The sequence below is a fragment of the Triticum urartu genome, chromosome 4A, assembly GCF_056163025.1.
Source record: "Triticum urartu cultivar PI428250 chromosome 4A, HENAU_Tu73, whole genome shotgun sequence".
Classification (NCBI taxonomy): domain Eukaryota; kingdom Viridiplantae; phylum Streptophyta; class Magnoliopsida; order Poales; family Poaceae; genus Triticum; species Triticum urartu.
In genome coordinates this window covers 560497262-560513012 of record NC_141876.1, presented here as the reverse complement: position 1 = coordinate 560513012, position 15751 = coordinate 560497262, and the positions used below count along the sequence as shown (strand labels likewise).

The 15751-nt window shown below is 51.2% G+C and overlaps 5 protein-coding genes and 1 pseudogene across 5 annotated transcripts; 3 read left to right on the top strand and 3 right to left on the bottom strand.

The window, feature by feature from the left end:
* Positions 1 to 689: 689 nt before the first annotated feature.
* Positions 690 to 4213, top strand: LOC125552789 (rhamnogalacturonan I rhamnosyltransferase 1). The gene is made up of 8 exons (XM_048716469.2): positions 690 to 1090; positions 1574 to 1641; positions 1724 to 1812; positions 1896 to 2058; positions 2141 to 2430; positions 2887 to 3091; positions 3310 to 3467; positions 3638 to 4213. The coding sequence occupies exons 1-8, from the start codon at positions 913 to 915 to the stop codon at positions 3900 to 3902; spliced, it is 1416 nt and encodes a 471-aa protein (XP_048572426.2). The 5' UTR covers positions 690 to 912; the 3' UTR covers positions 3903 to 4213.
* Positions 4214 to 4349: 136 nt separating this feature from the next.
* On the bottom strand, positions 4350 to 6252 carry LOC125552790 (patatin-like protein 1). Its single transcript, XM_048716470.2, has 4 exons — positions 5550 to 6252; positions 5281 to 5461; positions 5034 to 5195; positions 4350 to 4942 (listed from the first exon to the last, which is right to left on the bottom strand). Exons 1-4 carry the CDS (start codon positions 5909 to 5911, stop codon positions 4376 to 4378), a joined length of 1272 nt encoding a protein of 423 aa, XP_048572427.2. The 5' UTR covers positions 5912 to 6252; the 3' UTR covers positions 4350 to 4375.
* Positions 6253 to 7097: 845 nt separating this feature from the next.
* LOC147976623 (uncharacterized) lies at positions 7098 to 7586 on the top strand. The gene has a single exon (XM_087520923.1). It carries the CDS (start codon positions 7098 to 7100, stop codon positions 7584 to 7586), a length of 489 nt encoding a protein of 162 aa, XP_087377049.1.
* Positions 7587 to 9135: 1549 nt separating this feature from the next.
* On the bottom strand, positions 9136 to 9741 carry LOC147976622 (uncharacterized). The gene has a single exon (XM_087519817.1). The coding sequence runs from the start codon at positions 9739 to 9741 to the stop codon at positions 9136 to 9138; it is 606 nt and encodes a 201-aa protein (XP_087375943.1).
* A 549-nt stretch (positions 9742 to 10290) lies between these two features.
* On the bottom strand, positions 10291 to 10875 carry LOC125554875 (putative ripening-related protein 5 pseudogene; annotated as a pseudogene).
* A 593-nt stretch (positions 10876 to 11468) lies between these two features.
* LOC147976621 (uncharacterized) lies at positions 11469 to 12149 on the top strand. Its single transcript, XM_087520922.1, has one exon. The coding sequence runs from the start codon at positions 11469 to 11471 to the stop codon at positions 12147 to 12149; it is 681 nt and encodes a 226-aa protein (XP_087377048.1).
* Positions 12150 to 15751: the final 3602 nt, after the last annotated feature.

Sequence of the window (15751 nt, the reverse complement as noted above, 5' to 3'; positions counted from 1 at the left end):
GGAGAAGCAGGAGGCGGCCTACCTCGACCACTGGCGCCGCGTTCGGCTTGCCGAGGACCGTCGGGAGGGCCAGCGCCTGCAGATGCTCGAGCGTGAGGCCGAAGAGGAGGCGCACCAGGCCCAGGCAGTGGCGGCAAAGCCCGACATCACCGCCGTCTGGAACACGACGTTCCCCTAAGCCGGCCCCGCGCCAATGTTGATCGACCTCACCGGTCCCGACGCAGACGCCGCCGCCGCCGAGGACACCTAGGGCAGCGCGTCGTCTAGTTTTTAGTATTTTAATTGATGTAATGTGGACTTTCGCGGGGCTTGGTGGCCGGCTTTTATGTTTAATTCAATGCATGTATTTATTTTTAAAATGCTTGCAATACTTCTTTTGGCGCGCCGATGAAATGGGTCGGGCCAGCGTTGGCCACTCGCGCCGACCCAAACACAACGCCGGACATTTGTGTCCGTCAGACCAACCCAGACGAATAAAAAGCGGGCAAAAACGCCGTCCATTTGAGTCAGCCCGTTGGAGTTGCTCTTATATTACAAGATTTGGGGAGTACTACTCCACCAGTGTAGTGCGGTGTGCTAAGCGTAGCCCACCTAGTGATCACACGCTTGGCTAAGGATAGTCCATGCCAAGCCAAGCCAAGCCGCCGGTCCTCCTCCTACCAGCCAGCTTACCAACAACACAAGCCACAAAAGCCAAACGCGTAGGCCGCAGGCCGCAGCAACACACACACTCTCTCTCTCTCTCTGTGTGCGCCTGCGCCCCAGTCTCCCCACAGCTAGGCCAACAAGATCTTAGTTCCCAACGGGCCCCTCCCCGTCCCCGAGATCCTCCGGAGCCGCCGCCGCCGCCGCCGCCGCGACCTCCAGAAATGCCGGCGCCGATCGGGGGGCGGCGCCGGCTGTGAGGCTGCGATGGCGCGGTCCAGGCCTAGGTTCTGGCTCGTGGCGGGCTGCGTCGCCCTGCTGCTCTGGGCCTCCGTCGCGCAGCTCGTCGCCGTCGGCCGCCTCCTCTCCCTCTTCGGCCTCGCCGGCGGCGCGCCCGGCCCCTCGCCGCCGCCTTCCTCGCCCCCTCCCCCGCCGCCGCCCCCAAGTGCGTGCCTTTCCGCCTAATTTTTGTTACCACTGGCTAGTAAATTTTATCGATTAGTTCTTGCATCTACTGGCTAAATTTTATCGGTCAGTATTGTATCTACGAGCAAATAAGTGATGAAGTTATTCAATTTTGAAATGATACATGTAAGAGTGGGTGCATTTTTGTGTTCACCCTTCCCCAAATTCATACCAATTTTCCTACCAAAGAAAGAAATATATAGTACCAAATTTGTGAAGTTAGAGGGGCTGCTGCTGAAAGCTTAGCTGCCTTTAGTGAGAAACAAAATGGTTCGCTCTGGAAGGCATGAAAAATGGGAAAATTAACTGATTGATATCTCGGTGGGCAGGGGGAATAGAAGCCGCAGTTACCTTGATGTTTTGTTGAGATACTTATTCAAGGGCTTGCAAAATTTTGTCAAGATGTTACTATTTCAGTCAATCGCCAGTTCGCCACCAACAGTAATTGCGACTTTTTCTCCAGGAATCTACAAAAGCAATGGCTATCTGAAGATATCCTGCAATGGGGGTCTTAATCAGATGCGTTCAGAGGTCAGTTGTCTGTGCTTACTTGCGCTTTTCAATCCTAGCTTTCCCATTCTAACCCTTCTCATTTTGAATCTCTCTTATTAAGATATGTGACATGGTGGCAGTGGCGCGTTTGCTAAACCTCACGATGGTTGTGCCAGAGCTTGACAAGAGATCATTCTGGGCTGATCAGAGGTTCATTCCATTTTCTTGAAGAGGTGCTCTATGTATTAACCAGGTTGATATCTTAAGCGGCTAGTGTTCTGTATGCTTTTCAGCAATTTTGGAGACATATTTGATGTGAGGCATTTCATTACCTCATTAAGAGATGAAGTGCGCATTGTCAAACGGCTGCCAAAGAGGTTTGGTCCAACAGATTCAGGCATCATGCTGGACATGTCACCTGTGAGCTGGTCAGATGAGAAATACTACTTGCACCAGGTTTGTCAGCTTATCTGGGATCCATCCTTGCTTTATGGTACATGTATTGCTATGTGCTCTTCATAGTCTCTCACTTGTGCAGATCTTACCACTCTTCAGCAAATATAAAGTCATCCACTTTAACAAGACAGATGCTCGGTTAGCAAACAATGGCATCAGTACTGAGCTTCAACTTGTTAGATGCCGTGTTAATTTTCGTGCTCTGAAGTTTACCCCTCAAATTGAGGCACTGGGGAATAAATTGGTACAGAAACTTCGAGACAAGGGATCATTTGTGGCATTGCATTTACGATATGAGATGGACATGCTCGCATTTTCTGGTTGCAATCATGGCCTTAATCCTGAAGAAGCCGAGGAACTCAAAAGAATGAGGTACAATTTTCGGTGTACAGTCTTTCACCTAACATCAATAAATACACAGCAGCCTTTTTGATACTGAATCAAGTAATTCCTCAGAGAAGAAGGATAATGATTACTTTATTGATTCTTGACTTATCTACAGATACGAGCAATGGTTACATAGATGTTGTATATATTAGTTTGTTCCTGTGGCCCTGCATACATTTCTCAAGTTTTTATTGCTAATGTTTAGAGCCGGATGCAGTGTAACATCAGTATCAGTCTCAACAAATGGCGCTTTTTCATACATAGTTTCCCATTTCATGATGGATTCATGTCAATGGAATAGAAATTCAATTGCTCATCTGTTGTTAGCATAGTCAAATTGTCTAAGTGCCATCTTATCTTGGTCTTGCTGTTTTTCTTGAGCTGAAAACTGATGCACAAACTTTGAATCACCAGAATCCTACTTTTTTTTCTATCAATCAGATATGCATATCCATGGTGGAGAGATAAAGAAATTGATTCGAAAACCAAGAGATCAGAAGGACTATGCCCACTTACGCCTGAGGAGACGTCACTGGTTTTGAAAGCACTGGGCTTTGAAAAGGATACTCTCATATACATTGCTGCTGGTGAAATTTACGGGGGAGAAAAGAGATTGAAACCATTACGAGCTGCTTTTCCAAAACTTGTAAGTGTGTCCAACACTTTGTCAACTACATTGGCTTGTTCATGTTTCGTGGCAATAACTATAGTGCAACTCCTGACTATTCAATTGCAAGTGAGATTTTGCTCGTTTCTGCCAGCATTGCTTACAGTTTCTGACCTTCCATGCCATGTGTCTAGAGTGTGATACTCCCCCTGTATGGACCAAACCTGCTAATATAAGCAATACCGATTATCTTTCAGGTAAGAAAAGAGATGCTGCTAGATTCAGAACCTCTGCGCCAGTTTCAAAACCATTCTTCTCAGATGGCTGCACTCGATTTCATTGTATCCACTGCTAGTGATGTGTTCCTTCCTACCTATGATGGTAACATGGCGAAACTTGTTGAAGGCCACAGAAGGTATCTATACAGCAAGATTTCATCTTATAAAAACAATCAAATAGCTTTTCAAGATATAGTGTGTAGATATAGCCATCTTCTGCAGCAAGATTTGTACTAGTTTACTCTTTATAAAAATAAATAAATAGTATCATCTGGTCATAATTATCTGGTTGAATTTCTATCTTCAGGTTCCTGGGTTTCCGAAAAAGCGTGTTGCCAGACCGACGGAAACTAGTTGAACTTATAGACTTGTACAACAACAAGACAATTTCTTGGGAGAATTTTACATCTTCTGTCCAAGAAGTTCATAGAGGCCGTGTGGTCCAACCGTCCTGTCGGCGAAAACTCGAAAACAAGCCGAAAGAGGAGGATTATTTCTACGCTAACCCCTACGAGTGCCTGGCCAATTCAAGCCTGTGCAGTGGAAGCAAGGATACAGTCACTGTAAGGTGAGCACATTTGCAGCCTTGCCTGTGCAAGTTACTGTTTGCGATGATCCGCGGACTGAAGCCGGCAAGCAGGCAGAGTCCCGACGATCGTCTAACCGATGTTCCCAGTGTTCTGTTGTATAGGTCAGGTTTTTCTTTTCTTTCTATGCTGCAATCCATTCATTTATTTTGAAGCTTGCCGAAATAGGTAGGAGGCTTTGTGTAAATTTTTGTTGGTCGTTTGCTCTCTTGTTCACTGTTGATTTATTCATGATGATGATGTCGAAAGGGATATACAATTGCCATGGTGACCAATTGAGAGGCATTTTGGTTTCATCAAGTCTTGTTATTTTTTCTTTACTACGCAAAAAAAAGTGTTGTTATTTTTCTTGAGCTCATCATTTCCTTTCATTATCCATGTGAAAAGCTTTCTCTATCTATCCCCGCCAAAAATTTATATAGAAAATAAATGAAACTAAGCCACGCTAAGCTACAAGGTCAGCGTCTGGATTTCAGACGGCCGGCGCCACCACGCCGGCGCTCGAGCCTTGTCCTCCTCTCGTCGGAGAGCTGCCTGGCGAACCCGGCGAGCGCGTCGGCGTTGCTCCCGGCCCCCTTTACCTCCTCGTACCTCCCGGTCTCGACGTTCACCCTGGACACCCTCTGCGCCAGCATCCGCTCGCCGATCCTGAGGAGCTCCGCCATGTTCTCGGGCGTGGCAGCGTCCACCGTGGCCGCCGGGCCGTGGAGCGAGTTGTCCTGGATGCGGAGGTAGTCGCCGTCGCTGTGCAGCGACTGGAAGAGCACGGCGGCGTGGATGTCGACGAGGTCGGAGCTGGCGGCCATGAAGATGTCGATGATGGGCGCCATGCCCTTGTTGCGGAGCCAGCTGATGATGCCCCACTGGGAGCACTGCTTCGCCGTGTACAGCCCCTGGTCGGACGTCGAGCCGGTGCCGACGGACAGCACCAGGAACTTGCCGCAGTCCGACGGCTTCACCGGGTACAGCTCCTCCCTGTCCTTGCCCATCATCTTCTTGGTGATCTGCGTCATCGCCACCATCGTCTGCGTTTGTCACAGCTCAGTTCATCAGTGTGATCGGGTCGGGCAAGCGTGTCTGAACATCTGACAGACGGACAGACGCTTGATTGGTTACCGGATTGTTGGCGGCGACGCCGCCGTCGATGAGGTTGTACTCGCGCTCCTTGCCGTTGCCGTCGTGGGTGTGGAAGTGGTGCGCGGGGAGGTAGGTCGGGGCGGCGGAGGTGCCGATGCAGATGTCGGCGAGCCGCGCGTTCTTCAGGGGCATGCTCTTGGCCTGCACGCACGCACACATGATCCATCACGTTTTTAGCCCCATGTCTGTCTGATCCATGATCCAAGTATAAAATTAGCATATATACGTCGTATGTGGAGAAGATGATGGGCTGGAGAAGCTTGACGTCGAAGGTGGGGATGACGACGTCGGTGAGCGCGTCGCACAGCCTCGTCTCGCCGAGCATGCTCCTGATCTTGCCGTGCAGGTACTTGCCGCTGTACCTCGGCCGCCTCAGCGATGCGGTCACCGCGGCGAGCGCGCACCTCCTGGCACAGCTCAACACAATCCACACATCAACCACCAGTTCAGCTCGCATGATCCATGTCCATGAGATGAGATCGTTCGTGCTCTCGCCTTTGAGGGAAGATGTAGGGCCCGTTGTCGAGGTAGAAGCGGTTGACGTCCCTGGCGGCGAAGAGCGGGCGGCCGTCCTTGCCGGGCGCGGTGATCATGGCGGTGATGAGGCCGCCGGTGCTGGTGCCGGCGATGCAGTCGAAGTAGTCGGCCAGGCGCGCGCCCGGGCCGTCCAGCTCCTGCAGCTTGGCCTCGAGGAAGTCGAGGATGGTGCCCGGGATGATGCCGCGGATGCCGCCCCCGTCGATGGTCAGCACCGTCACCCGCTGCCCCGGCGCCACCGGCTGGCCGACCACGCTGCCCGCCATCGCCCGCGTGCTGCACGACTCGCAGGGCCGCCGGCACCAGTAGCTTGCCATCATCGACCCGGCGGCCACGCGTCCGATCGATCAGCCGACGTTGCAAACCGACGTACGACACCTCGGTCGAGAATCAGGAGGAAGAAGACGGGATCGATCGCCGCACGAGAGGGTAGGCAGACCGATGGCGGTAATTGGTGGGTTTGCTAGCGGCGAGCGAGTGGCTGCCATGGTTCATGCCGTAGCGCGCGCTGGTCTATTTTTGGAGTGAGAGAGGGCACAGTAAACAGTAAACAGTTTGCGGGTGTGGTTAACTGAAGACATGCAGACATGCAGTGGAAGAAGAAGGAACCGGTCGGCCTTATGTCGTGGCGCAGACAGTGCGAGAGGAGTAATGCTAGACGTACAAACGAGTTATACACAGTTTTTATAAAGAGAATTAATTTGATTGGTCAATAGGTGACGAGGCGGTCCGCCTCTCTGAAAATAGGGGGGGGGGGGAGTTTATGATTGGTCAGTAGATGAAAAAAATCCTAGTCAGCATGTAATTGTGTGCAAATCTTTGTATGTTTAGCATTATTGTGCGAGAACGTGTTGAGATGCCCCAAGTTGAGTTCACTGCAATTTATTTATTTATTTATTTATTTGTGAGAAAGAGTTCACTGAAAATTGTTCTATGTATTGCTGGTAAGGACATCTCCAAGGCCAATCCTTAAACCTTCCGCAACCATCTGGACCATGTAAGTCAACCAACGCCGACCTGTATCGGTCCGCGGGACGGTTCGGACGCGATTTCTCCCGCACAACGGGGACAAAAATAAGGGAGATTTGCGAGAGTCCAGACATGCGAAATGTATGACTCCGACACCCAGGCCCACCCAAAACCCTTCCCGGGCCCCGCGACTTGATCCTCCTCATTTCCTCTCCTTTCTTTCTCTATTGTCGTCGCCGCTACTCTACTACCCTAATCACCACACCACACCCCTGTCGAAATCTGCATCTCCGCCACCTCCGGCGATCCAGCAGGGCTCCCTACCGCTTCTCGTCTGTCTCCGTTCAACCCCTGTCCTCCGACCGCCCCACCAGGTACCATCCTATACCATGCCCGACAACTGTTCGATGAATCGAGAGAGAGCTGAAAACAGTTGTCCCTTCTTGTTTGTAGCAATGGATTCCGATTTGAAGTACATATAAGTAGTATGTTGAGTCCTTTAACGGCTCGTCGGACGAGAAGGAGTACTCTGATGAGATGGCGATGATGCAGGCGTTCCTTGAAGACGCAAAGAGTGCGGAGGAGCATGTTCTCAATTTCAAGGGCTTAATCAAGGGTCATCGAGCACTCAACCGCAATAGGGCGCACATGCACTTGACACTGATGGCCGACTACTTTGCCCCCGATGCACTATTCACTGACCATTTCCGCTGGCGTTCTTTGACGCGCAAGACTCTATTCGATCGTTTGTACCATGGCGTCCGGTCCTACGATGACCACTTCATCCTGAAGAAGGACGTCATAAGAACGATTGGCTTCTCTGGTTACCAGAAGCGCACGGTCGCACTCCAGATACTTGCGTATGGCACGACCGCTGATTCGTGGGACGAGTACCTACGGATGTCTAAGAGCACATGCGGAGATGCCATGGTAAGGTTTGCAATTGCCGTGGTCGAGGTGTTCGAACCTCAGTACCTGAGAGAACCAACTGTGGCAGACACCGAGAGGCTCCTGACAATCTCATAAGCAAGAGGGTGGCCAGGTTTGCTTGGATCTCTTTACTGCATGCATTGAAAATGGAAGAACTACCCAAAGGTTTTACAAAGGCAATATCAAGGTCATGTTAAGAAGCCCACCATCATTCTTGAAGCAGTTGCATCACATGATCTTTGGATTTGACATGCTTTTTTTGGTATGCCCGGGTCTCATAATGACATCAATGTGCTGCAATGGTCGCCGTTGTTTGTGAGGCTGACTGAAGGAAAAGCTCCTCCTTACAACTATACTGTCAATAGACATGAGTACAACATGAGCTACTATATGGTTGACGGTATCTATCCTTCATGAGCTACCTTTGTCAGCATCATCTCAAACCCAGTTGGTCAGAAAAATGCCCACTTTGCCCAAAGACAAGAAGCAGCTAGAAAGGATGTCGAGAGGGCATTTAGAGTTCTTCAGGCCCGTTTTGTAGTTGTTCATGGACCTGCAAAACAAAGGGATCCGGAGACCTTATGAGAGGTGATGACATGTGTGATCATATACAACATGATCATCAAGGATGAGTGTGACGATGCTGCCGCGGCTCTAAAATTTGAGAACATGGGTGATCATATCCAATTTTCGGACCAGAATCCGGCCACATTTGAAGAGTTTATTCAAATGCACCAATAAATTCGGTATCAACCAACTTACGAGCAGTTTAAGGAAGATCTGATTGAGCATCAGTGGTGGTCAAAGGGGACTATAATGTTGGGATGTAAATATTTGAAGTTTTTAAATTTAAACTACTGCTGCATGCGGCTATTTGAACTTTTATGCCTTTGCATATGGCTACTTCATCGTGCGGTCTGAGATTTTTTTCTTCGAAATAACGGATATATATGACTATGATTGAATGGTTGTCTCCTGTATCCGTGTCCGCGGACTAGACCCTTGTCCGTGAACAGATAGTGAGTTTTTATGGGTTGTGTTGGGATGCCCTAACGAACCGTAAGTACATTTTTACACATGTTTACCATTTTCTAAATACATGATTAACATTTGTTTTTCAATATATGCTTTTGATGACTAGCTTTCATGCACATTGTACATTTTTTTACCCATCTGGAGCATTAATTTTTTAGCACAGTTAGCATTTAAAAAAAATACATAATTAACTCCTTTTCAAATATATGTTTTGTTGTGAATTTTTTTAATACACATTGTACATTTTTTTGTATACAGCAGGGATACATTTTTTACATTCAGCTGGTTTTACATTCAAATTAGGCATGGAGGTTGTGTATACAATGCCTGGGTAGCTAAAAGCAACTCTAGCAGACCCTGCAAAAATACGACCCGCAAAACGCGGCCGAGCAGAACCCGTATCTAAACCTACATAATTTAAAAAAATTGTTTCGCGGGAGAAATTGCACAAATAGAGTTCATCACATACTACATTGTTCATGGCATACTACATAGTTCATCACAAACTACAAGCCTAGTTATACTACATACTACGTTAAACTAGTACTAGGGGGTCGGATCTGACGGCGAGGTTGCGGCAACTGGACGACGCCGGAGAGAAGCCGGACGCTCAATCCTCCTCGCTGGAGCTGTAGAGATCGACATACTTCTCCGACTGCTCCTTGCGGATGCGGCGCCACTCGTCCGCCTTCTCGTTGGCGGCGACGTTGTCGGTGACCGCCTGCCGCCACTCGAGAATTTCGAGCTCCTCGGCGTGGCGCCGGCGCTCCTCCTCCTCGCGCACGCTCCGCTCGGCGATGGCGGCAGCGTCGAACTCCACGACATAGTCCTCGGGCCCGATGACTCCACGGCGGCCGAGTGGAGTGGGCTCCTCGGGCTCCTCCTTCACCGGGACGAAGGCGAACGGCGCCGGCGGCTCCGGTTCCTCCTCCTCGTCCGACCACTCCCTCTTCATGGGGAGGAAGCCCGCGGCGGCGGCGGCGGAGGATCCGGCGTACGAAGAACGCGCGGAGGAGAACGACACGCGCCGGTGGTCGTACTCCACCGTCTCGCGGCGGTTGAAGCTCGCCGGCGGCGAAAGCCCGCGGTTGGTCCACTTCCGCGCGCCGCGCTTCCTCGCGCCGTCGGACCGGACGCGCCGCTCGCGCTCCGGGTCCCTCTCCCGACCGGATCTGCTGCCGGAGCCGCGTGCGGAGCTCCACATTCGCCCCCACATGGCGGCTGGAGGCGGGGCGGAGGGTCGCCGGCGGCGAGAAATTGGAAGAGGAGAAAGGGGAATCGGGTGGCTCGCGGCGGCGGGGGATAGGGTTTGGACCCGCGAAAGGGTCACGGAACTGCACTTATAGCGCTCGGGGGGAGGGGGGGGGGGGGCGGTTTGCGGGCTGCACCAAAAGTTTTTGCGGCCCGGGCGAGTATGCGGGGTCTGTTCTGGCCGTAAAATTGGCCCGAGCCCGCATACTCGCCGGACTTTTTGCGGGCCAGGCGTTTTACGGGGTCTGCTAGAGTTGCTCTAAGTGGAGCACCGCAGAACATAATAAATATAAAATTTAATATGAATCATGCCTTATTTGTACCATCATACAAATATGTAATGTGAGTTACTTCAATATTTTTTATTCGTTTGGATGCTACCTCCCAATTGAGATCTTACACTTTAGAGACTACATAGATATATGTTTTTTTAGTAATGATAAATTTCAGAATGAACAAAAGAATTTCTTTTTTGATGGGAACACGAACTAAATATATATATGGTCAAAATTGTTTACTCATCAGACCAGGTAACTTCCTGCATACCGATGTTCTGGTCCAGACCCAGAGCGCCCCACACCGCCGGCGAGGCGTCTACGACGTTGTTGGCGCATGGCTCCTCGTAGTTGTGCTCGGCGTCACAGCCGTTCACGGAGTCGCACTCGTCCACCACCTTTGCGCTCACTGAGCTGCCACCCTTTGCGGTAATCTTGACGGTGCGGCCGCAGCGGGACTTGCCGTTGAACCAGCCGGTGGAGAGGGCGACGACCATCTCCGAGTCGTCGTGGTACGCGTTGTCGCACTCGGACGGATGGCCTCCGTCCTTGCCCTTCTCGAAGCTATTAAGCGTCAGAACGGCCGGCGTGGTCGCGGACACCGGCGGCGAGCAGAGGAACTGCACGTACTGCCTGCCGTCGACGCAGCAGTCCGGGCTGTTGCTCATCTCGCAGTTGCCGGACCTGCCCGGGAGGTAGCCACTGGGCTGACACCCGGCGGCATCGAAGCCCGCGCGCCGAACCAAGCATGACGCGGTGTGGCAGGCCGAGACCGCGGCGAGGAGGAAGACGGCCATGGCGGGTCGAGCTCCCGCAGTCGCCATCTTGTTGTTGGCACCTAAAAGAACACTTTGATCGCAATGGAATTAGAGGTGCATAGGTGAGCATATATGAGCGGACGAAGCCACGCGGAGCCTGGAAACCTCCGCGGGCATAAGCAGCAACTCGATCACAACGGAGGCAGAGTCGATCCCAAATTCACATTGATACTTACACCGCCCGTATTTTCTTTGCCAGTTTGCCCCTTGAAAATAGTAGAGTATGTAAAGTAGGGTCTAGTATATTGTTTTTATACACGTATTTGTATACATATGTAATTGTAATTGTAATCATCTATATATTGAGACGTGAGGCTGGATATCAATCACCCACGTAAAATCCTAAACCCTAAACCCTGTGTTTCAACTTGGTATCAGCCAGGGTTCGGCCGTCGCACGTCCCTCGTGCCGCCGCCCGATCCACTCGCCGCCGCCGCGCGCTGCACACTTTCGCGCCGCCGCAGCATCCGCTCGCCGCTGCCACGCGCTGCTTCTCTCCGCGCCGCCACCGCGACTCCGCTCGCCGCTGCTGCGCGTTGCTCTATCCGCACCTCCTTCCGCCGCCGCCGCGTGACGTTCCGCTCCGCGCCGCCGCAGCGATGTCGTCTTCCGCCCTCTTCGCCGGCCAAACTGCCGGCGCCCTCGTCTCGTCACCCGTCGCCACGGTCCCCGCCGCGCTCACCGTCCCGACGATCTCTGTCTGCCTCGGTCGCCACAACTTCATGCTTTGGGGAGGCATCATCAGCACCGTTCTTGCCGGCGCCAACCTCCACAGACACCTCGATGACACCAAGGCGGCACCGGCCAAAACACTCGTTGTCGGCACCGGCGACGCTGCTACCACCGTCACCAACCCGGAGTACCACCAATGGTGGGTTCAAGATCAGCGCGTCAAGGGGCTCCTTATCACCTCCATGGATGAGGATATTGCATGCCAACTCATTAGCTACGAGTCGGCGCATGCGGTGTGGACAACCGTCGTCGCCATGTTCAGCGCTCAGAGCCGCGCCAATGTCTGTCACATCCGGCGGCAACTTCAGTCGCTGAGGAAGGACGATCTGTCTGCCGCGGAATACATGCACAGTATGAAGGCCCTTGCCGACACTATGGCTGCCGCCGGCTCCCCGATCCGCGATGATGAGCTTATCGATCACATCCTCACTGGCCTCGGCTCCGCCTGCAACTCCATCGCCGCCTCCTTGGGCGTGAGTAATGCACCCATGCCCTACTCCAGCTTTTACTCATTGGTTCTGTCCTTCGAGGCGTTGCAGGCACATTAGAGTGCGGTGGAGGGGTGGTCTCCCTCCGCAAACGCCTTGACCCATTCGAGTGCGTACGGCGCGAGCAGACGCGCGCCCTACTCCGATCCCTATCCCTCCCGGGGGGGGGGGGGGGGGGCGACTGATGGACATGGCCAGCCAGGGCAGAGCCGCCAAGGCGGTAATGGAAGCAACACCGGCGGCCGTGACCGCAACGCTGGGTATGTCGACAGTGGCCGGCAAGGAGGAGGGGGCAACAACGGCGGAGGCGGTGGGTGTCGCAACCACTGGCGTCCCCAGTGCCAAATTTGCAAGAACTGGGGCCATGAAGCCGACGACTGCCGCAAGCGCTATGATCAGGATCACAACTCCCGCTCTACCAACTCGGCCTCCACTAACACCGTCGACTTTCCTTGGGTGCTGGATACCGGGGCTATGAATCACTTGACTAATTATCTTGAGCGCCTCCAGGTTCACGAGCGCTATGACGGTAAGGATCAGGTTCAGGTGGCCAATGGTGCAGGTTTGTCTATTCACACATTGGTCATTCGCGTTTACCCGGTTCATCTCTTAAACTGCGTAACATCCTTCATGTTCCACACATCGGCCAGCATCTTCTCTCTGTTTATTGTCTTCTTTGTGAAAATGACGTGTATGTTGAATTTCACCGTCGTTTTTTCCTTGTTAAGGACAAAGCAACCAGGCGCGTCATCCTTCACGGTAGAAGTTACCCCGAGGGGGGGGGTCTATCCGGTCCCTTCCGCTCGTGCGTCATCTTCATCATCTCGCCATGCCCACTCCGGTGTTCGAGTTTCGTCGTCGCAATGGCATCAACGTCTTGTTCATCCTACAAATAATGTGGTCACTTCCATTGTTCGTATTGGGGAACGTAGTAATTTCAAAAATTTTCCTACACACACAAGATCATGGTGATGCATAACAACGAGAGGGAAGAGTGTTGTCCACGTACCCTCGTAGACCGAAAGCGGAAGCGTTAGCACAACGCGATTGATGTAGTCATACGTCTTCACGATCCGACCGATCAAGTACCGAACGTACGACACCTCCGAGTTCAGCACATGTTCAGCCCGATGACGTCCCTCGAACTCCGATCCAGCCGAGTGTTGAGGGAGAGTTTCGTCAGCACGACGGTGTGGTGACGATGTTGATGTTCTACCGACGCAGGGCTTCGCCTAAGCACCGCTACAGTATTATCGAGGTGGACTATGGTGGAGGGGGGCACCGCACACGGCTAAGAGATCAATGATCAATTGTTGTGTCTATGGGGTGCCCCCATGCCCCCGTATATAAAGGAGCAAGGGGGGGGGTGCGGCTGGCCATAGGAGGAGGCACGCAGGAGGAGTCCTACTCCCATCGGGAGTAGGACTCCCCTCCTTTTTCCTAGTTGGACTAGGACTTGGGGGAAGGAGGAGAGAGGGGAAAGGAAAGGGGGGGGGGGGCACCGCCCCCCTCCTTGTCCAATTCGGACTTGGGGGTGGGGGTGGGGGGAGGGGCGCGCGGCTGCCCCTTGGCCGCCTCTCCTCTTCCTCCACTTTGGGCCCATAAGGCCCAATAGCCTCCGGGGGGTTCCGGTAACCCCTCCGGTACTCCGGTTAAATCACTATTTCACCCAGAACATTTCCGATATCCAAACATAGGCTTCCAATATATCAATCTTCATGTCTCGACCATTTCGAGATTCCTCGTCATGTCCGTGATCACATCCGCGACTCCGAACAACCTTCGGTACATCAAAACACATAAACTCATAATAAAACTGTCATCGTAACGTTAAGCGTGCGGACCCTACGGGTTCGAGAACAATGTAGACATGACCGAGACACGTCTCCGGTCAATAACCAATAGCGGAACCTAGATGCTCATATTGGCTCCTACATATTCTACGAAGAGCTTTATCGGTCAGACCGCATAACAACATACGTTGTTCCCTTTGTCATCGGTATGTTACTTGCCCGAGATTCGATCGTCGGTATCTCAATACCTAGTTCAATCTCGTTACCGGCAAGTCTCTTTACTCGTACTGTAATACATCATCCCGCAACTAACTCATTAGTTGCAATGCTTGCAAGGCTTAAGTGATGTGCATTACCGAGAGGGCCCAGAGATACCTCTCCGACAATCGGAGTGACAAATCCTAATCTCGAAATACGCCAACCCAACAAGTACCTTCGGAGACACCTGTAGAGCACCTTTATAATCACCCAGTTACGATGTGACGTTTGGTAGCACACAAAGTGTTCCTCCGGTAAACGGGAGTTGCATAATCTCATAGTCATAGGAACATGTATAAGTCATGAAGAAAGCAATAGCAATATACTAAACGATCGTGTGCTAAGCTAACGGAATGGGTCATGTCAATCACATCATTCTCCTAATGATGTGATCCCGTTAATCAAATGACAACTCATGTCTATGGTTAGGAAACTTAACCATCTTTGATCAATGAGCTAGTCAAGTAGAGGCATACTAGTGACACTCTGTTTGTCTATGTATTCACACATGCATTATGTTTCCGGTTAATACAATTCTAGCATGAATAATAAACATTTATCATGATATAAGGAAATAAATAATAACTTTATTATTGCCTCTAGGGCATATTTCCTTCAGTTCGGAGTCATGAACTTCCGTGCTCTAGTTCAAATAATTCATCGTTAGTTTGTGATGCCTGTCAGCAAGGTTATCAGAATCGTGATTCTGTTATACGATTCTACGACTTTACGATCCAAGATTAGCCCTTTGATTCTATGATTTTAGTTCTTAGAATCTACGTTTCTACGATCCTAATAGTGAAGATTCTACGATTTGCGATCCTACCATCGAAGCTCCGATCCGATTCAAAATCGCGATTCTGACAACCTTGCCTGTCAGCGTGCTAAGAGTCATCAACTACCTTATTCTACTTCATTTCATATCACTATTGTACCTCTTGAATTAATACATTCAGATGTTTGGGGTCCCGCTCTTGCTTCGTCGGAAGGGTACAAGTATTATGTTAGTTTTATTGATGACTACACGCGCTTCACTTGGATTTATTTGCTCAAACACGAGTCTGGTGTTGAGCACGTTTTCTACAACTTTCAGGCTCATGTCAAACGCCTTCTGGATTATAAAATCAAGGTCGTTCAGTCCGATTGGGGTGGTGAATACCACAAACTCCATCGCTACTTTCAACGCACGGGCATCTCTCACCAACTGTCATGTCCACATACCTCTCAGCAGAACGGTATTGTCGAGCGCAAACACCAACATTTGTTCGAGACCAGTCTTGCTTTGCTTGCGCACTCCTCTCTTCCACTTCGGTTTTGGGATGCGGCTTTTCTTACGGCATGTTACCTCATCAACCGTATGCCCACTCCGGTTCTTAACAAGGACACACCTCTGTTCCGCCTGTTTCATGTTCAACCCAACTAGTCCTCCCTTCGGATTTTGGGTGTGCTTGCTGGCCTAGTCTCCGCAAGTACAATGCTCACAAGATTGAGTTTCGTTCCAAGATGTGTGTTTTCCTTGGCTATAGTCCTTTGCATAAGGGCTATAGGTGTCTTGACCTTACCTCCGGTCGGATATACATCTCTCGTGATGTTGTTTTCGATGAAGCTATG